General features: G+C 41.5%; 1 protein-coding gene across 1 annotated transcript in view; it reads right to left on the bottom strand.

Moving 5' to 3' along the window:
• Nucleotides 1-17,723: 17,723 nt before the first annotated feature.
• Nucleotides 17,724-25,224, bottom strand: part of RUNX2 (RUNX family transcription factor 2) — a 222,499-nt gene continuing 214,998 nt past the window's right edge. Inside the window, exon 7 of the mRNA XM_030448339.1 lies at nt 17,724-18,502. Coding sequence (XP_030304199.1) covers nt 17,817-18,502 — 686 coding nt within the window. The 3' untranslated portion in view covers nt 17,724-17,816. The remainder of the gene's footprint in view (nt 18,503-25,224) is intronic.

Below are 25,224 nucleotides of genomic sequence, written 5' to 3' on the forward strand. Positions count from 1 at the left end.
TAGGGCAGAATTCCTTTCCAAGGCATTAGAAATCCCTCCGATTTAAGGAAGAGAGAATTGGGTTCTTATTTTTTCCAGGTTCATCTCTTTTTGTGTTTTGGATTTTATCCCCTTTGACAGAAAATAAAATTTGCTGTAGTTGACCATTTGAGCATCAGCTTGCACCAAGGGCTGAAGCTGGCATACACCCAGTGTTACAATCAAAGCCAGAAGACTGAGAGAGAAGGGGAGCGAGAACAGCCCTTGTAAAGATCCTGTCATCTCATTTTGCAATGTTCCAGAGAAGGAAAAACTTACTTACTGACCCCTGTGGTTACCAGCTTATACCTTAAAGCATGAAATATGATCACCTTTCTCCTCTAACTGGTCATCAAATAATCCTACTGGGTTTTTGGGGGGTTTTTTTGTGTTTGGGATTTTGTTTATTTAATTCCAGCCAAAGAATTTGACTCACTGGTCTTCTACAGAATGGATCTATCACTCTTGCTTTGTCCTTCATATGGTGTTTTGCACTTTCTTTTGCATCTCTTAGAGTCCCAGTTTAATCTTAATGCACTGCTGTTTGTCAGTGCTCATAACACTTGAGCATGCATTAATTGATCTTTGGACAATCTCTCCTTCCCCAGCTGCTTCACTGATTTGTTCCATTCTATTTCATCCAACACTTCTTGCATCAAATTGTACCCTATTTCCTCTGCTGAAGTTCAGCATCCTTTGTGTTGGACTCCTGGGTCTCTCCATAGTTCTAATTACAAACCTGGAGGATTTAGTTGGAATTTTAATGGTAATTTAATATTAAGGCTAGAGCCAAAAAAAGTACTCTGTATTTTGGAACTACCACGAACTGAGAGGCAGATCAGGGAGTGGGCTTTAAACACAAATGTGCAAAAAACATTTAAGGAGGCTTATCCTTAAGTTAAATTATTTCTTTTCCCCTTGACCAACTCATTTTATTAGGGAACATTTAATTTTCTAAGTTGAAATGTTCAGATTCTTTAAAGAGAAAAGACAAAAATGTAGAGTGCATTTCATGCCAAAATGTTATTCCAGTTTGCCACCCATTTGTGTTTCAGTAGAAATACTTGCCTCCCACTCCTTGGCACTAGCTCAAAACTCTTTTTCTCAAAGGAGGTGCTGAAAAAGTATCTGAGTATTAATTTGTCTTTTGTGGGAGGTTTTAGTGTTGTTATAAATCACTATAAATCACAAATCAGGCTTTAAATGGGAGACTTCATAAGCCGCTCTCACTGCGTAAGGCTGTGAAAATGAAAAACTTAAAGCAAATGTTATCTTGATGTGTTGTATTTAATCTGCCTCTAGCAGGATCAGTGGCTTGGTTTTGCCAATGTCTGACCTTCTCTTCCAAATAGTGAAGGGAAATGTGGTGGGAATCTCCCCCTACAGTGATTAACATGACTCAAAGCTTCATTTGTCAAAAGGAGGTGCTTCAAGTACCTCATTCAAATTTTTGGGGTGGGCTTTTCCGTAGGGATCTTATATCCTTGCAAGCATTGCTGGGAATTTACCCAACACACAATCCAAATTTAAGATCTCAAGCACCACAACAACACTCCTTGTTTTGATATCAAATCTGTGATTCCATACATGCAGTCCTGAGTGTTTCAAAACTCCGTCCAAACACCGAGTAATGCCCTATATTTATGTGACATTTCTCATTTGGGGGTATTTTTTCTGAGTCTGAAATACCAACCATGTGTAGGTAATTATCAGTAGGTAATTATCAGTAATCATCACTAAATGTTTTTACAATTCTTTTTCCATTTTGACATCAAGTCCGAAACAGCAGCTTAACATCATCTCATCAAAATGTAGATTTTGTGAAGACAACATCTCTGAATAAAGCTGTATAGGGAGTCCAACAAGACAAAGCATTCCAAATTGGAGTGGGGCCAGGACGCCAAAGTCATTGCAAGAAATCATGGGATCTTTAATGCCCACAAAGTGGTCAGGACCTCCGCTGAGTTTTATGAGTGTAATGTCTCACCCAAAGAACAACTTCTTCAGCAGCACAGTACCCCATTGTATTTCACTGGACTCGTTCATGTGTGAGGAGAAGAGTACCATTCAGGGAATCTCTCATACCGATGCATCCTACAGACCATGCTGTCTTAATGTGTCTTCCAACCCAGTGGACCACCTGTCTTGGCTCACCACATGTGGCTGAACGCCAGTGGAAGATGGCAAAGCTCTCAGCCTTCTCAGATAAAGACATTTTTGGGACCTCATGGGATATATCCAACTTTACTGAATTTTCTTCATACCTTCGTGCTTTAGCCTGACCATTTCCAGGGTGGAGGGAATCCAAACAAGGGCTGGGCTGCTCTTCCTTTGGGCCTACAGCAGCTGGGGTTAGCATCCAAGCCCTCCAGGCAGTCCAGTGATAATAGGCTACTGAGAAAAGGCACTGAATCAGCATGTCCTTACATTGCTTAGGCCAAAATGCCTTTTATCATGAGGGGCCATACTTCAGGTGACTGAAACATGTTTGAGCCAACCTCTTAGCTGAGAGGAGAAAGCTATGTATGTTGCAATAGCTTTCCCCCCTTCAGTGATATTGCAAGACTGAGTGTTTCTGTCCTTGAGTGGACCCTGATGTAAGTCTAGACCAGTAGTGCTGAGATGGTACAAGATGAGACAAGAACTGTGTGCAGCCCTGCACAGGTTAAAACACAAGTTTTTGTAGCTTCCTCTGCCATTCAGAGCTAGCCACAGGACTCTGACATTAGCATCAGTGGCTTCTAAACATTCCTCTCCCCACATCCAACAGCCTTTCAGTGGCTCTTTGAAGAAAAGAGGAAGCCCAATTGAAATCTTTAGGTATGCCATGAATCTGTACACTTGTTTTTTAGGATGTCAAAGGAAATGACAATAATTATGACACTGTCCCAGGAACACAACTGGCAGCTCAATTCATTGTGCCAATCAAGTTCATGCAGCTTATTTATGCTCCCCATCAACTGGTGGGGCCAGAAGAAAAGGTTAGGCCATTATTTTCTGCAAATGAAAAGGTGAAAGATCACCTCATTATTTAAATAAATGCAACTTTTAAAGATTTTCTGGAGATTTAGGCAATGATTAGAGGCCTGTGTGTATAACTGAGTCTTCACTGATGTCCAGACAGATACGGGTCCTGGAGGCATGCATATCTGAAGGGCTATAGTCAAAAATCTAAAGAAATTTCAGGGTGAAAGGGGAGGTTTTTAATCAGTTTAGGTGAGGTCAGTGCAAGGTAGACATGAAAACCAAGAAGACTGGATTGGTCTGAAAGTGGATTTTGGATATCTAAAACGTAATGTGATTGAGATTTAGGCTGACAAAGCTCAAAGGAGTCATAAAACATGGATTGATCTGTCTTAGCATGAATTTCTTTCAGAGCAGATCTGAAAATCAAAGAGAATCATCTGACCATGAACAAATCATGATGCATCACAAAGAATAGACTTAGAACTTGGATTTAAATAAGCAGATGGTGAGTAAGAATAGAAAGTGTACTTGCTGTGGTAGGTGTCATGGTAGAAATATTGTAGGTTGTCTTTAACTTCTGTGTCTGATTCTGGTTTCCAGCTTTGGACAGTGAAGTAGAAAAAGATGCAGGAATTTCCAGAAAGAATCATGAGGACCAGATCAGGATAATGGTCAAAGGGCCAGTACCCCTCACAGGACAGTGCCTAAGAAGGACATGATGATGGATCATTTGGCAACATTTGATGCTCCCAGGGAGAAGAGATGTTTGATAACAGAGAAATCACCAGTGTAACCAGCAAAGTATTACAATAAGGAATGGTTGTGAGCAGATGCTGTATAGGTCAAGGTAAAATAGAGCACGAAAGAAAAGTATGACATGTAATTAGCTTTCAACACCATCCCTGGAAAATCAGGTCATTTGGGTAATTTTTTCCCCTGAAAAAAACTCTCTCAAGTATAGATCTGAGTTAGAAAGTGGACTGAAATCCCAAGAGATACTGATACAACTGTAGAAATTTCTATGCTTGCAGAATCCATTTGAGTGTGAAGGTCTGGATTCTATTTGAGCATGAAGATGTCATACTACAAGGTTTCTCTGAGTATGATAAAGGGGATCTGCCTAGGGCACACTGTCATGGGAGAGCCAATGGTTTAAAAACAGGGCCAAAAATGTGCTTTTGTAGCATCAACTGAACATCCATCCATGTTTTCCTCTTATCCAGGTTTTTGTAAAGAAAGCTTGATCTTTCATAGGAGGGAAGGAGAAAGTAGCAGATGGAGAGAAGGGAGGGAAGTAAAGTATTCTTGATGTGAATTTTCACTATGGTTTGTTAATTTTGGCATGTGGGAGGTGGAATAGCTCCTGGCTTTTATTTTATTGTGATTATACTCTTTAATGTTGGCAAACACCCCTGGAGCTGACAATAGGCATTTTTCAGTAGCACATTGTTATGAATAAATGAAAAATAAAATAATGAAGCTAAACACAAAACTGAGTGTGTGGTTATCTTAAAGTGACACCCTAAGGCCTTACTGTTGTACTTTCAAACTGTATGAGCCTGTCACCCTGGCAACAAGTAGATAAAATAACAAAGCTATACATTTACCTCTTGGAAATGAGGAAGATATTTGAAGGGCTGATTTCTGTGGCCTTTCTGCAGGTAGAAGTCCTGAGCAGTTTTATCTGAGTAAGATTTAAGTAAAGGCATCAGAGTTTGGTCAGCCAATATATCCTGGTTCTGTTCTTTCTTCTACCAAAGAAACAAAAAGTAAAACTAAATGTCTTTGGAGTTATGATTACCTGAAATAGCATACAGGAAGTAAGAGTGTTAAATAAGGAATGCTTTTGGGTGATAAATGTGTTCTTGAACATTACACATCAACTAAATGCTGACATACATTATGTGTTTAGAGATACAACACTGAGGCTACTGTTTTTAATTCCATAAACTTATGTCTCTATAAGATTTATATAGTAGTTGTCTATACTTTTATTTATATATTCATGCATACACTAAATACACAAATATGCACATTAATAAAATGTCATTCCTTAAGGAAAAGGTACCTTTACTTAAGTGTTTGAAAAGCCAAAAAACTCCTAGTGTTTAAGCCATAAATAGATTTGAAAGCAATTTCAAATACTACATTGTTTTTTGCACTGGTTTTTTATAATCTATGGGTCTCCGTTGGTTATTTCACAGTAGTAATTCAAAAAACAAGACAAAACTGAGGGCAGGGAATAACGTGCACACATTGATTTGGAAGCTGTCCCAAACTTGATGAGTATAAAAGATGAAAGCCATTTTTTTCTCCTTCCTCTCATATTACTATTTCTACAAAAAAATCCAGGTACATTCATAAGTCCCAGTGATCTAGGGGCACATCAGCTTGGCAGACCCACATGACAGGGGCTGTGGCTCTGTGGAAGAGGTATTTCTTTCTGTATATTTGGTTAAAGAGCTACAACTATAAAGATGATGGAGAAATACACACTACCAACTTCCAGTACTTGCTGCCTTCCTTGGTTTTCATGCTCTCCCATCACATGGTTTCAGTCATTGCTTCAGCAACAAGGAATTCCTCATATGAAGAAAAGGTTTAGAGCAACACTGGAAATGGAAGCCAGAATGCAAGGCTCCTTAGCTGTCTATGGGAAGCTTCTTTATAACACAGGAAATGAGCTTAATTACAGATTGTTAAAGACAAATTTGAAAATTATTTCACTCATTCAAATAAAAAGTATACAGTCTATTCCCTTAAAATGGACTTTATTTCACTGCAGATGTGTAACAGCAGTGGTTAGACTACTGTAAAGACAAAAAAAAATCAGTATTTGGGGGTTTCTGGAAAGTGGGCATACATATTTCTGGAATTTATTGCTGCTCCTTAGGAAATTAATCCTGAAGAAAAAGTCTCTGCTTTTGAACAATGTCCTGAGAACTTGTATCATCACATTAATTATTAACAGGTGGCAGCTGGGTCAAGATAAATTTAGCAGGTGGTCTTGTGAAGTGACTCATATCACTTCTGCTTTCTGCTTGTAAGAAGTAAGGGAGAAGAATATCTCCTGCTGCAAGAGGACTGTGCCAACAGGAAGCAGCACCAGTGACTCAGTGGGTACCACACTCAGTCTGAGCCAGTGATCCCCAAATTGATGGTAGGAGGGTTTGGCTGGTGCAGAGATAAAACCCTTCAGACAAGAGGGATAGATCATAACCTGAGCTCTCATGATCTTTTTTACCTCTAATCATAATTTTTTATATTTTTTTACTCTGAAGTTTGGGAACTTATAGTACCTAGAATTGACAGTTCTCTGGCAAAACCATGATGAGCTTAACTAAAGGAGTCTAGGAGGTTACAGTATGAAAATGTCTCTTTCAATTCAAGAGGTCTCCTTGTATCATGGCAACCTATTTATTAGCAGCTGGATCTCCACTGACAGGATACACAGAGAAGTCACACATCATCTCAGGGCTTGCAATGGGGTGAGCAAAAGGACCTAGCAGAAGAAAAGTCTAGGAAAAGAATAAAAAAGCAATTATTTTTATTTTCTTTAAAGTAACCCTTCTAAGCAAGGACGGCAACACTGCAGTCTTTCTCCCAAATATACACCGAGTCCACTGTGCTAAACAAGGGCCAGATGACATTTTTCTTCTTCTCTTCAGCACATGGCATGGAGTCCATTTGTGCTCCAATACTCTAAAGCCAGTGGAATCTCCAAAGAGACAGGATCTCCCAGGTTGAGCCTAGATGGGACTCAGTTTTCCTTCCCAGAAGAACACTTCAAACACCAAAGTGTTATACAGACCAAAAGCCATCTCTGCTCCCCTTCATCCATGTGAGGTTTCTTCATCCATGACATGTGTTAGTTATGCTATAAAAGCACCTACCAGCAGGAACATGTAGCCTGGGCTGAGGTGTGAGATAAGCACCCATCTGCTCAGCCTTGTGAAGAGTGGCAGGCTGGACATGGGTAGAAGCAATCTTCAGAATAATTTTCTAAGAAGAATAATTAATATTTTTCTTCAGAATAACCAAAATCTAAGAAGTACATAAAAAACTGAAGTATTGATTAAACAGTTTCAGTTATTGGAATGAACATCTCCATTCCACTTAGATCTTGTACCAGCTCTGGTCAGAAGTCATGTGCTTCACTTGCATGGGAAGAGTTTGACAGAGCCAGGCAATGGGCTTTTCAGCTGTGAACCTTATCTGGATCCCAAGGTACAATAATAGTATCAGGTTTTGGGGGCAGCATTGCCCTTCCAGTTGCTTCAAAAAATATTTTCCTCCAAATCAGCCTTCTGGCTGAACTGCAAGAAGAGCCTGGACTCCACCAAACCCCTACCCTCACCTGAAACAGATTCTTGCCTCTTGGGCTGGATTTTAACTGGGAGAACTCTGAGTTTCCTTTGGAAGTTACTGGATTTAACAGGAGTAGCAGTAGGTTTACAACAGTGTTTTTCTTCATTCAGAAATACTGTTTCTACCTGTTGAGGTAGGGTTGTATACACAGCACAATGGAAAAAAAAACAATATACTCCTCAGAACCTTGAGTTCTATTGCAAGGGGGAAATAATCTTGAAATATGTTTTATCTTTTCCCATTTAATTTACATGAATTTCACTAATGGCCCCTCAGCATTTAAAGGAGACTTATAAGACAGACAGGAACAGGCTGTTTAATAGGGTCTGCAGTGGTAAGACAAGGGACAATGGTTTTAAACTAAAAGAGAAGAGATTCAGTCTAGATATAAGGAAGACATTTTTTTACTGTGAGGATGATCAAAAAGTGAAACAGGTTGCCCAGAAAGGTGATAGATGCCTGATTTAGGGTCAGGTTGGACAGGGCTCTGAGCAGTCTGATGTCCCTGCTCAAGACAGGGGGATTGGACTAGGTGACCTTTAAAGGTCCCTTCCAACCCAAACCATTATTATGTTATGTAGTTGCTGCTTTAGAGCCAAATCCATATTCATTAAAATGTCCACCAAAAAGCAATGTAAATGAAGCAATAAGCACCAGAGATGGGGATCCCCTGGGATTTCCAAAAGCTACCAAAAGCCTCACAGATCATTATATCTCTTGTGAAGAAACAGACCTCCAGGCAGCACAGATTTCCATAGCATCCTAAATCAGTGCAGCTATGGCAATTCTATATAGCTGTCTATATCAATGAATGAAATACTCAAAGAAACTCAGGGCAATATGTTTACCTGATGTGAATTAGATTGGATACCTTGACTTTGGTGCAAACAACGATTTATACCAGCTAAGGCTATGGGCCAAGGTTTGTATTATGCTTTTCAGCTGTTAAAGATGCTTAAGAAAGAAATTCCTAAAAATAGAATTTTTTCCTAGAGAACAGTGAGCATAACAGAAGCACAGGGATAAATCTGGCCAAATGGATAGACCTTTACATGATCACAATAAAAAAAAATTAAAACTGAATTATTATTCTGGAAGAGCTCCCAGGTCTTTTTTCTTCTCAAAATGTAGTTCTGGGGTATTTTTGTTCACATCTAGATAGTTTTTATTGGGAGATAATTTAGAGGGCAGCTGATGTCAGCATAATCAGAGTTTAGTATGATTTCTACTTCTTTTTGCTCAGCAGTGTTATATTTATTGGCTTGTTAAGTTTAACTTTAGTAAGGTGTAGTCTGAGCCAATGGAACATAACTTTGAAAAGCTCCCATGAATGGTGTCTCTCCATGCACTTTATACTCCCCTTCGTGCTTTAAATTCTCATAATATATTAAAGGCTTCTAATGTCACCTTCCAAGAAATATCCAACTTTTGGTCATAAATAAATTTTAACAATTTTGGCTTTTCTGAATATTTGTGATTTTGATTTTTTCATTCCTGCTTTGTCTCACAAACTGACAAGTTGAGGGGCAAAGCCTGATTGACTGACCCACATTTCACAACTGTCTAAGCATAGTTCAGATGTCACCAAACCCACTCAAGAGGCCTCTGTGGAGTTCAGCAGGTTATCATCTTCCTACTGTTTGATTTGTGGTTGCTCTGCCTCAGTAACTGTAAAGAAATTAGTTCCTGGCTAGACAGGAACTGGTAAAATGAAAGTGGTGTTGATAGAGGTGTTACTGACATGGGCATTTTTTCCCCTTGTAAGTGATATTTGTCCTGTCTTGTCCCAGTGTGTTTTCTAAACTCATTACTTATTCATTATTCTGTTGGATATATATATATATATTTATTTTTTTTTTTACAATTACTTTTCCTAGAAGCCTCTTCGAACCATTTCTTCTTAAGACTGAGGTTATTTTTTATGGTCTGCAGTCAGCATTCATTGAACACATTGCTGCTCTGTTGCCTCTCTTCCATGAAGCTGCTTTTTCATTGTTAAATATTGGTGCATTCATGCATGCACCTTGCACAGAAAAAAAATAGAAGTGAGTTGAGATGACAGGTACATGCTGCTTAAGGCTGCCAAAACTGACTCCAACTTGCACAGACAAAACCTGTATCAGAAATTTGCACAGGTCCTCTGGCTTTGTTCAGGGCACAATGAATTTCCCCTATAACATCCCTATGATTTTTTTTAAAAATTTGTTTTCAGGACCAGATGTAAACTAAGAATAAATGCAGGTTTTGCAGCACAAGTGTGGCAGAAAAGGTCCATCATTATCTTTCCTATATTTTCAACCAATTCCTGCTCAGACAATGAAAAAGCCAAAGAGGATGTAATTTTCTTTCAGTGGAAATACTGATATTTTGAATTTTATTTTTTTAAGGAGATAAAAATATCTGACATAAAGTTTACTGTAGCTGGGAGTATGAAAAGAGTTTTCTAAGAAGAAAAAAAACATAGAAAAAAGTTTCAGTTCTCTAATTTATAGCAAGTTTTACTCAGTTAAAATTTGAAAAGAAAACCTGTTTTTAAGCTAAATATATAAATAATTAAATCTATTACTTGCCTTTAAAAAAAATGCCAAAAAATGCCATTTGGAGTACAATCACTTCAAAGTTTTGAGTGAATTTCATTTGAGAAATGTGATGAATCTGGCCCACAGAAATTCTTGGTGATAAGGGAATCAACTTTTTTTAAAAGAAGATTTATTTAAAATCTTTTTGAGAACTTAATCAGGAGGGCCCTGATGTTTAAATATGAAGGATTCAAGAATCAGAATATTTTCTTCTCATTGCTGGGGAGTCACATTTGCTTTGGCTAAGTAAAACCACTGATAGATTGTGCCCATTCCTTGGCTTGTTCAGTGGAATTCAAATGGGAAAATGATCACATCACACCTAAAATATAAACTGGCATCTGAAATTCAGCTTTTTGCTGTAAACTCTCCTGGTTTTACCCTGGATATCTGGGAGTGCGTCACCTGTCATGCTGATCATGGGCATCATAGAATGTGCTTCTAAAGCTGTGGCCAAGCAAATGATTGCAGTGAAAAGTGGGAGAAAAACTTAGTGGTGCCTGAGCATGAAAAGCTTTGAAAATTAAAAAGGAAGAAATCAGGAAAAAGAGGCAACAAAAATGCAGAGATGAAGAATGGAAAAGGCCCAGTTAAAAATGGCCTGAGTTCATGCACCTGGTGGCCCCTGAGTGAGTTCCCCAGATGGCTAAAGGTCCTGGCAAGAGCAGCCTACACCTGGTAGACACCAGCAAAGATGCTTGGAGGTGTGAGAACTGGTGTCTCTTGCATCCTGAGCAGTGCCTTTGTAGGAAGGCTTCCCAAATCAGTACTGATGTGGCAGAGAACAGGAGTCATGTACTCTACAGTGTGCCCTTGTAATGGCTGAGTCAGAGAAATTAGAGATGGAAAATCCACTTAGGTCACTTGGTCCATTCCCCAACTGTTTCAAGGTTGCTCCCTACAATGTGTTCTTCATTGCTTTGTCTAGTCAGCTTCCCCCTTTTCCCTGGGGGGACCATTCCACGTAGTAATAGACCTCCTCGTTAGGAAAAATTTTCCTGATGTGCAGCCTAAATTTTCCTTGGCTCACATTCATCCCACTACTTCAGTTAAAACCTCCTAGTCAGCTCTTAACTTTGCTCCACCTCAGGCCCTTTTCTTCCATTAGAGGAAACAAATGAGTCTGATCAAGTCAGGCCCAATGTACTTAAAAAATAATGACATCCTTACCTCCTAAGAGTGATAGTCAATATAGAATTAACATAAAATGTGCAAATTGCCTTATTTTATATGGAAGAAATGAATAAACCCCTGGAAGCTTTTATCACATGGCGGCTGGCAGAGCTTGAAAAGTCCAACATCTCCCACCATTTAATAAAACACTTAGAGTCAGGTCCCATCTGGAACAGATCAAATTGTTCTGTCTGGTCAATCAAGTTCAAAGTCCCATGGAAATTTATAGCACTTAAAGGCCTGTGGGTTCCTTTTCCAGTCAGGGTTAGGGAATAGAGATATATGCCACTTCACTGGTGGCATATATCATGGACCATGGCCACCAGACTGGTGTCACCAACACTTCCACTACTTTATAGGACCTGGAAAAAAATATGGTGTTTGGATTTAAGCTCACAGATAGCCAAGTTAACCTAAGAATTCAGTGTATGATCTTAGCAGAGCCACAAGAGTATGTGGTGTTTTGGTTCTGCTGATGGGGAGAAGAAATGTCATTTTCTATTGACCAAAAAATTACAGTCAAAAAATTTTGAGGAAATGGATAAAGGAGCAATGCAGGAGAAAGAAAATGCTTCAATTTATCCCTGAACTACTGACATGGTTTAAACATCTTTAATAAAATAAATGTTAAGAAATAGAAACACTCTTTGGCATTTTTCAGACTTTATCAAGGGGCTCTTATTCATGTTTTGTGACAAAAACTATTTGTTTCCATTGCCATGAATCACCAAGTGTTTCAGCTGGCACATATCCACATTTTTCTGTTCAAAATATGTTTTGAATGATGGTTATAAGTAATGCTCTTCATGAAGGCTGTTCCACTGTGACCTGTCTCTGAATAAAATGAAATTTCAACTAAAGCTTATGACAAATGCAGACTGACTTGTAGGTGGGAACGATTCAGATCAAATCAGATGCTGACATTAGATGGTGCACAGCAATTGTCTGGGAACCACTTCCACAATCAAAAGCAGTAGTGAGAAGTTACTGCTTCTGCCCAGCTTATTTTAGAGAGAAAGTCAGCAGCAAAACCCAGTAAGAGGTTGTGGTATAATTTTCTGTCTTTAACTTCTACATTGCTGAATTCCTCTTCGTTGAGAGGAAGATTTCGGTTGCACGATATCACTTGCTATTAATAATTATTTGTGTTTTTATGGTGTTTTAAATCCTCTTCCATGCTTGGTTTTGCACGACAGCCTAGTTTGTACTCTGAATGTGTACAACTCAGGTGTAGAACTAATATGGCAGAGAGCAGCCAGGGTGCTAGAGGAGCAGGTGAGCAAAATAATTCAGGAGATGAGCTCATACTCAGGAGAAAGGAAAGAGTCCCATCCCTTCACCCCATCTGAAAAGCTGGCCTGAAGTTTGCCACTATTCTTTCCTTTGAGCTCTGCAGGAACTGCCTTGTGTTTTACAGCCTAACTCTTCATGGCCAAGTCAGGAACCAAACTTCAGGGTCTGTCAAGGGGAAAGAAAATACCACAGAGGAGATGACCAGAAGCACCCAACCAAGTTCAAAATATTGACTTTCATTTCACATGTTGAGCCATGCAAGAGCAACATCTCCCAACCTTGCCATGGGCGGGGAAGGCCCCAACATGTGGACTCATTCAGCTCCTGTGTAGCCTGGGAGTATCCCTGATGGCCTCAGTGTTCCTCTGACACAGTGGTCTCCAAACCCAGATGGGGTTGGAAAGACTCTATTTCTGCTGCATCCTGTGGGTTACGTGAGCAGAGGGTTTCCCAGCCCATGGGGTGGGTATGAACTGTGTCATATGAACTGTCTCCCAAGAAAATTCATGCATCTGCATGACCCCTGTGGACTGGGACAAGGACAGACAAAGCCACAGGTTACCCTTCTCTTCCTCATGACATCCAAAGAGCATCTCCCACCAAGCTGACAGCTGTGGATGCAGGATATAACCCTGTGGTTATGGGTGCAACCAATATTCTGACCCAGGTGTCCCCAGTTAATTGCCTATAGACTGAAATAAATTGAACAGAAACCCAAAGAACTCTGCAAAATGCTGTACTGAAAGGACTGGGAGGAAGCTAGAGGCTCACAGGCCTTACAGCTTTGTGGGCAAAGATGGGTGACCACAGGGACATCTGGCAGAGGGCACCTGCTTTCTGCCTCCCAGACAGAGCCATGCTGAATAACCATCCTTTCTGCAGGAGGGAGCTCACTCCCAGGCTCTGCCTGCTGCCAGCTTGCAGCTGGGCTAATGAGAAGGAATGCACTCCCTAGCAATGCTTCTTTATAAATTATTTTTACTGGGGGGGTTGAGTGTCATCCCAGTCAATGTGTGTACAGATATTGGAAGAATATTGTGAGCTTGAGAAAACAAAGCGAAAAACCACCCGGCTCCCTGTTCCCCCTGGGTAAACCTGTGATTTCTCCCACCTTCTTCAGTTGCAGTCTGATACAACATTGTACAGCCTGTTGCCTCCTCAAACATTTCCTGCTGGAGGAGCAGACACTGAGTACATCACTCAAATCCCATGAAGTTGTTTAGCTTCCAATTCCACATCCTGAGGACGTAAAAGTCTGGGAGAAGGGGATGACCTGGTTGTCCCTCTGGGTGCTCTCCTGGTGCAAGATAACTCCTGGCATGGGGCTGTATTTGGATATTTTGCAGGGGTTTCCAGTCTTACTGTCAGTCCTATACTCATGAGCTCTCATTCAACTCTTCCAGCTCCTTGCACATGTATCAGGGCTTATATAAATGTGATATATTGATGCTTCATCAGTTTGAAATGAACTGCAATTACCAAACAGAGGATTTGTTTCATTTACCTCCAGCCATCCAGAAGTTAAGCATCTGGCATAAACTCATTGTCTAGAGTTAGGGAAGGGGGATGGACACTGCCAGAAGGCAATTGCCTTCCTACTTATTTTAAATGTCTTTTTTTGGCTAGCATCAATCACAGATTGAAAGTCTTTACCTCCTCATGGTTGTAGAGGAAACTACAAAAACAAATTTTGGTTAATTAAGGTGTGGTGACTTGAAACCTATCCTCAATATTTGTTTATAAAGTAGCTGTAAAACATGAGATTTTGATGGTGGAGACTGAGAGGAGCTGTGATGATCACCCATGGTGACGCTAAGAATAACAACCTGTCCCCTGGGCTTTAAGTTTTGCCCATCTGGAATGTTTCAGAATTTTTTAGTTGTAACCCAAAGAGGAGTCTGTCAATTATAAAATGAGTCTAGTCCTATAAATTGCTGCCTTGACAAGTAACAAGGCTGCAGAAGAAGAGGAAAAAGGAGATACTGAAGATGTCCCAAGAGAGAGAAGGCTAGCAGGGGATTTTTAATAATTGAAGAGCGACTGGGTTTTGAGCCCATGAGGTTATTGCTAAACAGAACTTTGAGCAGGCACCAAGACATTATAACTTTCAGCCCCTTGTGCTCTGAGCTAAATGAAAGTGAATAATTTAGAGAAGAAAGTCCCTGGGACTGTTTGCCACATGTTATGAAGCTTGGTCGCATGGTTGCAGCCTGGACGTGCCACCTCTGCAGGTGCTGGGAGACTGTGGGTAAAGGGTGCAGGGACAGACAGGGTTTCTGTCCCTCTTCAGCTGCTCTATTGTCGGCTTCAGGTGCTTTAGGAGACTTTTGTTTGTCAGCTGCACTCTGGCTTTTGACAGGCAGGTACCTCATGTGCAGCAGCAGCTCAGCAACGCCAGAAATGCTGCTAAGTAACCCAAAAGAGGCAGCGGAGCTGGCAGCCCTGAGCCACATTTGGGTGGTTGCAGATGAAAGCCAAAGAGAGCAAACAAAACCTGAGACAGAGGCAGCTTTCTTGCCATAGAATCAGTCAGAGCAGCCACTTGCTTCTTGCAGTGCTTAAGTGGCTCAATTAAGTGGAAGGAGCAAAATAATTCCTAAGGGGCGTGAGCCCATTGAATGCTCTGAGTAGAGTATATTGCACTTTATCAAAAGAAATCCCTCTCTGATGAGCAGGAAAGTCCTTTTGTGCCATGGTGGGGCTGCCCAGACATACCTGAGCTGGGATGTGACCAGCTGGCCCAGGCACTCCTAGCAAAGCTGAGCTGCACACAAACCCTTGCACATGAATTTGCAGAAGTGGACCCAGTGGCCAGACTCAGGCTGGCTGGGGTCAGACAGAACTGAGGTGCCTGTTTTGGCTGGACCCTGCCCACAGACAGCCTCTGTCTGTCTTGTCAGCTCTGGAGCCAGTTGCTGAGCCCCTGTGAGAGCCAATGGTTCCCAAGTAAATCTGAAAGTTGCCAGTTCTGGCTATGGGCTCTGGTCCTGCCTTGTCAGGATGCCACAGGAACAGACAGCCTGGAGTCTAGACTGCAAGGGTTTTGAGCATCTAATATCTTTGGCTGTGGGACCACAGAAATCTTGTTCCTTTAAGAAGAAGTTCAGGAATAGCACTTTTCCCTCCCTGCCAGCTGGATAACATTTGTGGCAACTTTGAGAAAGTTTTTGCAGCTGAATATCTAACTCTATAAGCAATTTTTTCAGTTTTTTTCTGGATTTCAGTGCCATGTAAAATGTTCTCAAATCACTTAGACACCTAAATGAAGCCAGTTCTAACCTTGGATGATAAACCATCAGCAGCTGCACAGTGGGATTTACATGGGGTTATCTATATGGAGGAATATGGCAACATATCATGTGCAGATCCAGAAAATCTGACTGAGATTTGCAACAATAGTAGGCCATGAAAGGTTACAACTTGAAAAAAAAAACCAAAACAGGATAAATCAAGTAAAACTATGCTGACTTCTCCTTATCAGTTGTATCAAGAATGGGAGAATATTTTATATTTATAGTACTACGTTTAATTGAAAGAGGGGAAGATGTGTAAAAATGAAAAATATTCCTTTTAAATTTTTTTAAAACCATAGAGCTTTCCCCTTTCTTCTTTTTATTTCACAATGAAAAGAGGAATAGTTATAAACTGTTCATAATCTTGGTTTGTTTTTTTTTTAATTTATAGAAACTACAATAACCAGATCAAAAGCCAGAATATTGTTAAGACATTCCTTTTATCTCATTTTGTTGAAACACATAAAACTAAATGGTAGGGAATTCCATCTCTGAAATTTCTTTCTTTTCACCTTTTTTGCCAAACATATCAAAGAAAAAAAAAAATATATCTGATCATCCCTGGAAAAAAAAGCCATAACTGAACAGGGCAGTTGCTTTATCTTTCAGGCACAGACACACAAATACAGATAGGTTTATATATAAATATATATACAGTAACCAAAACCTCAAATTCAAATACACCTGAGCTTTGGGGAAGTTTGTATATTCATTCAATCTTTGTGGCTTGGGCTCATCTGTAACAGAAATATTTGCAAATAGACAGAATACTTCCTCTTTAATCTTATCTAGCGATCTGACTGTTTGTCTGGGTTTTTCCTAGAGATGGCCTCAGATCCTGATATCTGAGGGCTGCGTGGCTAAATTGAGGTGAGATCATTCCAAACTTCACAGAGACCTTTCTTTCTTTTTGTTTGCCATGAGCACTTATTTAATTTTCATTCATTGGGATGAAAGACAGAGCAGCCACATAGCCTGGCTCAACTTCTGCTGGCCCCGTGCTTGGCCCACCTTTGGGAAAAGATCTTATTTTGATTGATGATTATTTGTTCTATGGGTAGACTGTGGCTGAGATGAATAAAATGGTTCTGCAAGGGTTGCAAGTCCTCTTTCCTGGGGCTCTGCCAGAGTGACAAGCCCACCCCAGCCTTCAGATCCCAGCTCTGATGCCTCTGCCAAGCCAGGCAATGTCCAAGGGAACCTCAACGACTGCTCTTCAGGTGATGCATCTCAGAGGGGTGAGTCCTGGATTCATGCCCAAAAGCTCTTTCCCCAACCACGAAGAGGACTGTTGGAGGTTTCACACCTTCAACGCCACCTTTAGGAGACACCCTGCAACTTGGCAATAGGGAAAAGATGGTGAAATGTCAGGATCTGTCCACATGTGCCTGGTTAATTGCTGTAAATTAGTTGGGTCAACTTTTGCCTGTGAAAAACCCCAGGAACTGCTGGCAAAACAGACCCAGCTAAGTGCTGCACTGCCTTTGGTTCACACTCCCTTGGAGGATGAGGTTGATGAGGCTGCTTGGTAGCTGTTCAGACCCAGTACTGCTTAGACACCTATCCTGTGTTATACTTTGAGCAATTTATCACAGTCCTTACCTGCACTGGTAATTACAGTTACCTCTGAGATTTCATGCACTGAGAAGGGCTCCAACCTCAACAGAGCTGTGCCATGCAGCATGGATGGAGAGAAGCTGGAGCATTTTTAAGAGTTTTTTTATGTCCTGTCTGTGTCCCCCCACATTGCTCAAAGGGCTTTTGTCACCTCCTTGTGTATTTTATTGTGGGTGACTTCTCACTACTTGAGATTTTCCACATTCTCCATGCGAGATCTCCTTGATTCCTATCAGTGTGGTTAATGGGTGAGAGTGAACACATCTGCAAGGAATGCAGATATAAACAATTTTATTAAGAAGACCAAAAAATTTTTTTAATATATGCATCCATTTACAAGGAGCAAACAAAGAAACAAACAGAAAAACCCACAAGGGAGACATGGCCAGTGTCAGAGAGCACAGAACTGGCAGAGAGGGTACATAAAAGTTTGGGTAGGGTCCCTTTCCTCCATCCAACCTCCACCATGGGCTGTCCCCAGCCACCAGCAGCCCCTGCAGAGCTCGCACTAAGGGGGTGGGGTGCCCCCCTCCTCCTGCTGTGGTGCCAGAGATGATGCCAGCTGTGTTAGGGCTCGCGCAATGACAGAGAGGTGGCCGTTCATCGTCCTCAGCTCTGCCAGGATGTCACTGACATTGGCTGAGGACTGCTCAGAGCCTGGAGGAGGCAGAGCATGGGTGGAGGGGGATGAGGAAGGAGCCCCTGGAGCCCTGTCTCCCATGGGTGCCACTTGGGGATTTCCATCATGGGAGGGAGGCAGGGGGGTGCTGCTGCAGCGCTTCATGCCTTCCAGGGAGCCGGTTGGTAAGGGTGCTTGGTCTTCCTCCTTCCCTCGAATGGTGGCAAGTGTTGCAGAAGCAAGGAAGGGCAGCCAGTTGATGAGGTGGGTGGCATTGCCAGGTGGGACTACTGGCAAATACAATCCAGGGTGCAGGGATGGGGTAGAGGTGGGTGGTGCAGGAAGAGAAGGGTGTCCAGGGTGAAGAGTGGCAGCAGAAGTTGATGTTGATGGTAGAACAGGCAGAGGCTTGGAATGTAAAGCTGCAACACAGGCAGGTAATGGTGGTGAAAATGATGCTGTGCCAGCATCAGAGGAAGAGGAAGGTGATGCTGGAGCTGTGAAAGGTCCCGCTTCTTCAGAAGTTGGTGGTGAAGTGGCAGCAGGTGGAGCATCAGGAGTGCAAGGGTCTGAGTCTGCAAGGAAGACACATCATGAGCCTTAATTCACACATGGACAAAGCATGACATTTTTGCTTGCTGTCACTTCAGTGGGAGTAGGCCCTTTTGATGAAAGGGGTAATTTCATCAGCTGGTAGTGATACTCTCTGTAGGCCAATTAGAAAATAACAGACATACTCGAAGACAAGAGCCTACTGTAGGCAAGCATGCAACTTCACATTATAAATCTAAATTATCCTTTGACTCTCATTCTTCATAGAGCCTGTGGACAGGCCTTAACATTTTTCTGGTTGACCAGCATTAGCTGGTGAATTACCTACTGTGTTTTCCTGGCCAGTCATGGAATGATGGTAATGTCCTGACTGACTCAGATCTCCCGTGGAGATGTGAGGGCTGGATGGCTGCTGCCAGAGCCAAAGTTCATTTCTGCTGCATAGAGTGCCCCGGTTTCCAACATTCTGGTTTGAATGGACAGATCAACACCAGAAACAGTAGGAGCTACTTGGTGTCTGAAACTCTGCAATAGTTCACACAAAGTTAGATGTTGATCCCTAACTGCAGACACTCAGCAGCTCCATTGATGAAAATCACCAGAGCCAAAAAGAAATTGTTGACTCTGTGCATCCCAGCTTGACAGCTATGCCACCTTGCAAGCAGTTCTGTGGACCTCATCCAACGTCCCCTAAAGTCATTAGAAACATGCTTGCTGGGATTGAATCAGGCATATACAGTGTAAGTTGGTAGAGCAGCCTCTGGTGAATATGTAAAGACTTGGAGAGCCATCCTATGGGCTCTACCCTCTCTGCCCATCTGGTGAATACTGTACAGTAAGGATTATCTCATTTTTACAATAATTCTAACAGCCAGAAATATAATAGGAAATGTTAGCCTTCAGCAGCCTCAAAGACCTGCCCATGTGGAATTACTATACCATGTGGCAGATCTTTATTTTAGCACTGGGAACACATTATACAGAAGGTGGTGAGATGCTACAGGAATGGTAAGTGTAAAACAGATGGATTTTAAAACTACTTCTGCTGCAATTAAGTGTAAATTTTAAGGCACTGCTGTGGATACAAAGAAACAAATTAATAGATTTATCTAGGTTAAGACAACTGAGAGAAAGCCAAGTACTGAGGTGTTAACACCATACTGCTATTATTTCTGGCATCTAAAAAATCTGATGTGAGAAATCCCTTTTCATTACTGGCTGGTCTGGTATTCCAGATAGCATACCAAACTATGAGTCAAAATCAAATTAAGGTTTTTTTCCTGTCATTTCTAACACCAAAACAATTGGACATGCAGCCTACAATAGTCCATCTTTGTTCTGCACAGGACCACCATGTTTTCCCTAAAGAAACACACGTTTTTTGGAGGGGATTATGACACAAAATTTAGCATGCCCTTCTATTCCTGAGATTTTTATGGAAAGTTACTGCAGGTTCCTTGAAACAGTTTCCCTCTTTTGTGTACTGGCTTTCTTCCCAACACAGAGTCCCTGTCCACACAGGCACTTGGTCCCTGCTCACTAGGGGTAGGCTGAGAATGCTGGATGTTGGGTTTTCAAAATGTTATTGATTGGGTTTTGTTTTTTTCAAAACAAAAACAAAAATAAAGCACAGTTCAACTCCAGGTTTCATTTCCATCCAAACCACCAAAATTTGCAAAGGGGGAGATGAAAGGTTCAGGTTTGGCTCAACTGTAGCGTTAACCAGAACAGTGTTTATGGTCCATATATAGCATGGCTAATCCCTGTCCACACTGGCCAGACTACTCAAATTAAGTGTAATATTTTTCCATACATTGGAGAGAAGAGGAAGCTCAACAAACCTTGAAGTAATCTTGTTTATTGCTGTGACAAATAACTGTCAAAAATTATTCTTAAATGATAAAAGAACAATTGGGCTTAAATAAAGGAGGAGTAACTAATATAAACAAAATTAGAGTCAAAAATCTGGTCACCAAAGGCTCTTCTTTTAGCTGGATTCTTTCCAAACAGTGTGGCTTCCCTATCAGAAGCCACAGCCTTGTCATCACCCTCGTCCTCCCCCCTTAAGATTTATTCATACCATGCAGCCTTTTAAATACATCTTGCTCAGCTTGCTCAGGCTCCCATACTTCCATCGAAAGAAATTCCACGTGGGATTCTGGGCACTCATGCAGGGGTTCTGGCATACCCAGAACATGTGGAAGCTGTTGGATTGCTCAGATCAATGGATGGGTGTGTGCATAGCTGACATGGTGCAATCTGGGCAGGATGTAATCCAGCTGCTCAATATCCAAAAATCCAAACTGATGATGAAAATTGCAGAATCACAGAATCACCGAGGTTTAAAGGAACCTCTGAAGACTCTCTCGTGACAATCCTTTCTCAACAGGGTCATCTAGGGTCACTATTTTCTTCTGTATAGACAAAATCACTAAGGTATGTTTGAGAAAGCATGGGAATATAGAGGTCCTAAGAACAATGAAGGAGTGAGCAACCTACTGCAATTGCTTATCAAATACAACAGGGTGATTCTACTTAAAACTTTCTAATTTTCTTTGGTTTTGAAAGCAACCTGGAAAAGCTTGGGTTTTTTTCATACAGCCCTGGCAGAGAAAAATTCTTCTTATCTGGCACATCCAGGTGCATGCTCATTTCTGGGGGTGTTAGTTCTGCATCTAGACAGAGCTGTGGCTTAACTGGGTTGGAATGAGGCCTGCAGAGAAGAGAGATGTTCAGACAAATACAGTGGTCTTTCCACAACACATCAACTGACTTGTGCACGGTCATTTAGCATCTTCCAGCACAGCCAGTCTATAGAAGATGGGTTGGTACTATAGTATACTCCCACATACAAAGACTGACTGTTCAAGGAAAGCTTGTAGCTCGTAGAAGAAAAAATACTTCACCAGCTAAGGGAGTTAATGTAGGACTCAGAAAACCCGGTTTGGGAACCAGTTCATCTAAACAACTGAATCATGAGTGCCCAGTGAAGAAATTCCCTGAAAGCTCCTGTGTTTTCTTGGTAGTATACATAGAACAAGCCCTCAAGGGAAGATGCACAGACTGCATCTGTCTGAACAGACTTAGAGTCACTTGCTTTTTTTTTTACTGACTTCATAGGAAGCTTGGCCTCAGCCTTTAGGAGAACTTGTTTACTGAGATGGGGTCCATGTCACCTTTAGCTTTAGAAGTCTACAATACAGCTGTCTACATCTCATCTAATTCTCTAACCTATCTTAAGGCTGGACCTCTAAGAGATCTAGCAACACTTCTTTATTGTCAAAATGAGAAATATTAGTCATTATCTCTTCGCTGAGAATAGAGCAGGATAACTGACTGGAATATGGATGCCATGCACTGAAGATGTGAACATTTCAAAAAATAACTCCTATTCTAGGTGCATAAAAATAAGATGGGTGACCTGCTTAGAAACAGTGGCTGCCTGACATTCACTGCCCTCCTGATCTATTATGGATCTCTCAAAGACAAAGAAGTTGCACATATTCAATTTACCTATCTGAAAATAATAGGGAATAGGTCTAGGCTGTCACTTTTGAGAGGACCTTAGGATGGTTAAAGCTCACCAGACTGTAACTAGGCCATATGATATTGTAATGAGAGAGCAGAGGAGCACCTCCAGGAGAGGGTTTCTTGGTACTTGTCTTGCCCATGATGATGGATGTTAGAAAAAGATTAATGGACTGCCCTGTGAGAATGGGGAAACTAAACTTATTTTTAATGCATTCATCTTTATGAGAAGAGCAGTCTGGGCAGTCTTGGCTATCTTAGCGGCTTTTGTTTGACTGCTGATTTTATCTGCCTTGCAGCCAAATTGCTGCAAAGTCTGCTTTCTTAGTTTTTTGTCAGCTAACAAGGGAAAGGTCTGTGAAGGAGAAACCTTGAGGGAAAAGCAGAGGCATGACTTTCCACTGGCTCACACACTGCATGGGATTCAGTTCATCCAACATGAGCCGTTCAGCTGGCCCAGTGCAAGGCTCCAGCAGAGAAAGAAGTAGCTCCAGGGACAAGCCATCCCAAGCTATGAGGTCCCTAAGAAGGGTGGGAGGATCATGCTCTGGGGTGTCCCGCCCCTTCTAGTTCTTCTCATAGGCTTAAGTCAAATATATTAGATGGGTTGATTAGCTTCTAAACAGCTACAGCTGAGTGAGCTGGATTCCTCACTTATCCTCAGATGTAGGAAGTAATTTCATAGAATCAGAGAACCGTAGAATTGTTTTGGTTGGACTTCTAAGATCATCAAGTCCAACCATTAGCACAACACTGACAAGCCCACCACTAAGCCATGTCCCCAAATACCACATCTGCATGTCTTTCAAATACCTCCAGGGATGGTGACTTCACCACTGCCCTGGGCAGCTTATTCCAGTAACTGACAACCCTTTCAGTAGAGAATTTTTTCCTAATATCCAATTCAAACATCATCTGGCACAATTTGAGGCCATTGCCTCTTGTTCTATCACTTGTTATCTGAGAGAAGAAACCAACACCCACCTGGCTACCATCTCTTTGCAGGGAGCTGTAGAGAGTGAGAAAGTCTCCACTCAGCCTCCTTTTCTCCAGGATAAGCAATCCCAGTTCCCCTAGGTGAACACTTGTTCTCCAAACCCTTCACCAGCTTTGTTGCCCTTCTCTGGACATGCTCCAACACTTTAATGTCTTTCTTGTACTGAAGGGACCAAAACTAAATGCAGTGAGTGAGATGCATCCTCACCAGTGCCCAGGACAGAGGGAATCTTCATCTCTACCTTCGTAGTAAATCAGAATACTAGATGGGTAATGCTGCCTCTTTGTTCCTGTGTAAGGCACAAAATCATGGAGATGGGGTTGAAGGTAAAAGAGAATAGAGACCTGGACCCCCTGAGTGTTTCAAGAGATGAGCGGGTAGTTCAGAAAGAGATAATTTTTCTTGTGAGCCAGCACTGAGCAACCAACCTGCTTCAACTATAAGGATATTAAGACATGAGTAATCCCATGCCTCCAGCAATCCAGCAACCTGCTGGAGGCCTTTGTGCACTCTCCTTTCTGCTAGGCTTGCTGAAGCTGTTCTAAAGCCAACAGCATCTGCGTGTGTGCCTGTGCCAGTGAGTGTGTGAGTGCACTCCCATTTCATGCTGCAGCTGCTTCCCAAGAAAGGCTAAATATACCCCTGCCTCCTCTTTCTGGTAAGAAGTGAAACTGAAGTCCTAACAGCTTGTGGTAAATGAAAAGTACAAGAGCAATGTTTGTGTACAAGGGCAGTGCTGCTGTTGCATGGACCAAGCTCCATCTTTGGGAGCTGAATCTGTAGCCACCCCTTCTGTGCTGCTTGGGCTGGCTTCAGGGAAAGAGTGGCATTGCATCTCACTTCTAGTCTGCAGTCAGGTTTGGAAGGACTTGGAGCTGTATATCAAGTTTAGATGGGATTAAATTATACCTAGGGGCAAAGAGACAACAGGACATGACACTGGAATACGTCTGAACACAAGTAGTAGTGGTAGCACTCCAGGAACTTGACTACTGGCATATGTGTTGTTGAAGGAACTGAATTTGGGTCCAGATAATGTATCCAGCATCTTCTAAACTAGCACTGAATGCTCATGTGCTTTGGGATGAGCATAGAAAGCTCATAAAAGCATTAGGCAAGCTTATTGTTAATTATTCTAAGTGTGCAAGGCCATGCTGGATGGGGTTTGGAGCAACAAAGTTTAGTGGGAGATGTCCCTGGCCATACAGGGTGGTTGGAACTAGACGATCTTCAAGATCCCTTCTATGATTCTCTGACTGTTTATATAAAGCAAATTCCATTTATAACCTAGAAATCTATTCATCTCTATTTACACAGGAATATCCAGAAATAGCTCATATGCCAAGGTATTGCAGTCTTTAATGAGGAAAGTGATTTTCTGTGACTAAACATGGCCACTCAAGATCACAAGTCCTATACACAATCAGCCCTGTTCCTCTAGTTCTCAAATTTGATCTCACCCATCACCCCCACAATAAAAATTAAAATAAAATAAAATAAATTTTAAAAAAGGATGTTGATTGTGGAAATAATTGTAGTTTACCAGAAACATGCTGTAATGTGGCACATGGCAAAGTCTATCCCAGAGTTCGAGATATTTCAACCAAAATACCCAAACTCTGTGCTGTCAACCTAGCAATTGAGTCACTTCATCAAGCTCTTTCCTCTGGCCTCTTCCTTTTTAAGCAACCTAATAGTAATCCACAAGCTACTCTACAGATTTTAATTCACTTACGAGTTTTCCTGACTGCATAAACCCATGCATCTCTTTGGAATTCTCTTTTTTTTTTTTTTTTTTTTTTTTTTTTTTTAATTGGGGTCTGTTTTGGGGTCTGTTTCTCTTCTTTCAGGTACAACACACCAGGCTTGGCTGGACTGGGCTGTATGTGACTAATCACATTATGACTCCTGTGGAGTTGTGCTCTTTCAAAATTTCTTGAGTAATAGTCTGTTATGAGTACATACTTATTCCCATGTCATGCGAACAAATTTGTTCTCACAGTTTGTCATGGGCCATCTGCTTTTTCATCTTTGTCCCTGGCTTAATTTCAGTGAAATTTTATTCACTTCCTGACAAAATGTGCATTTTTATGCTCATTTGGGACCAGATTTTCCAAGAACCTGAGGTCCTTCTTTGACACCTAGGGGATTAAGCCAGACTTTTTGAAGTGCTCTGTAGCTCCTGCTATTTGCATAAGAGAAGAATCCCTGAGGATGCCC

The sequence above is a fragment of the Calypte anna genome, chromosome 3 (genome assembly GCF_003957555.1).
Source record: "Calypte anna isolate BGI_N300 chromosome 3, bCalAnn1_v1.p, whole genome shotgun sequence".
Taxonomy (NCBI): domain Eukaryota; kingdom Metazoa; phylum Chordata; class Aves; order Apodiformes; family Trochilidae; genus Calypte; species Calypte anna.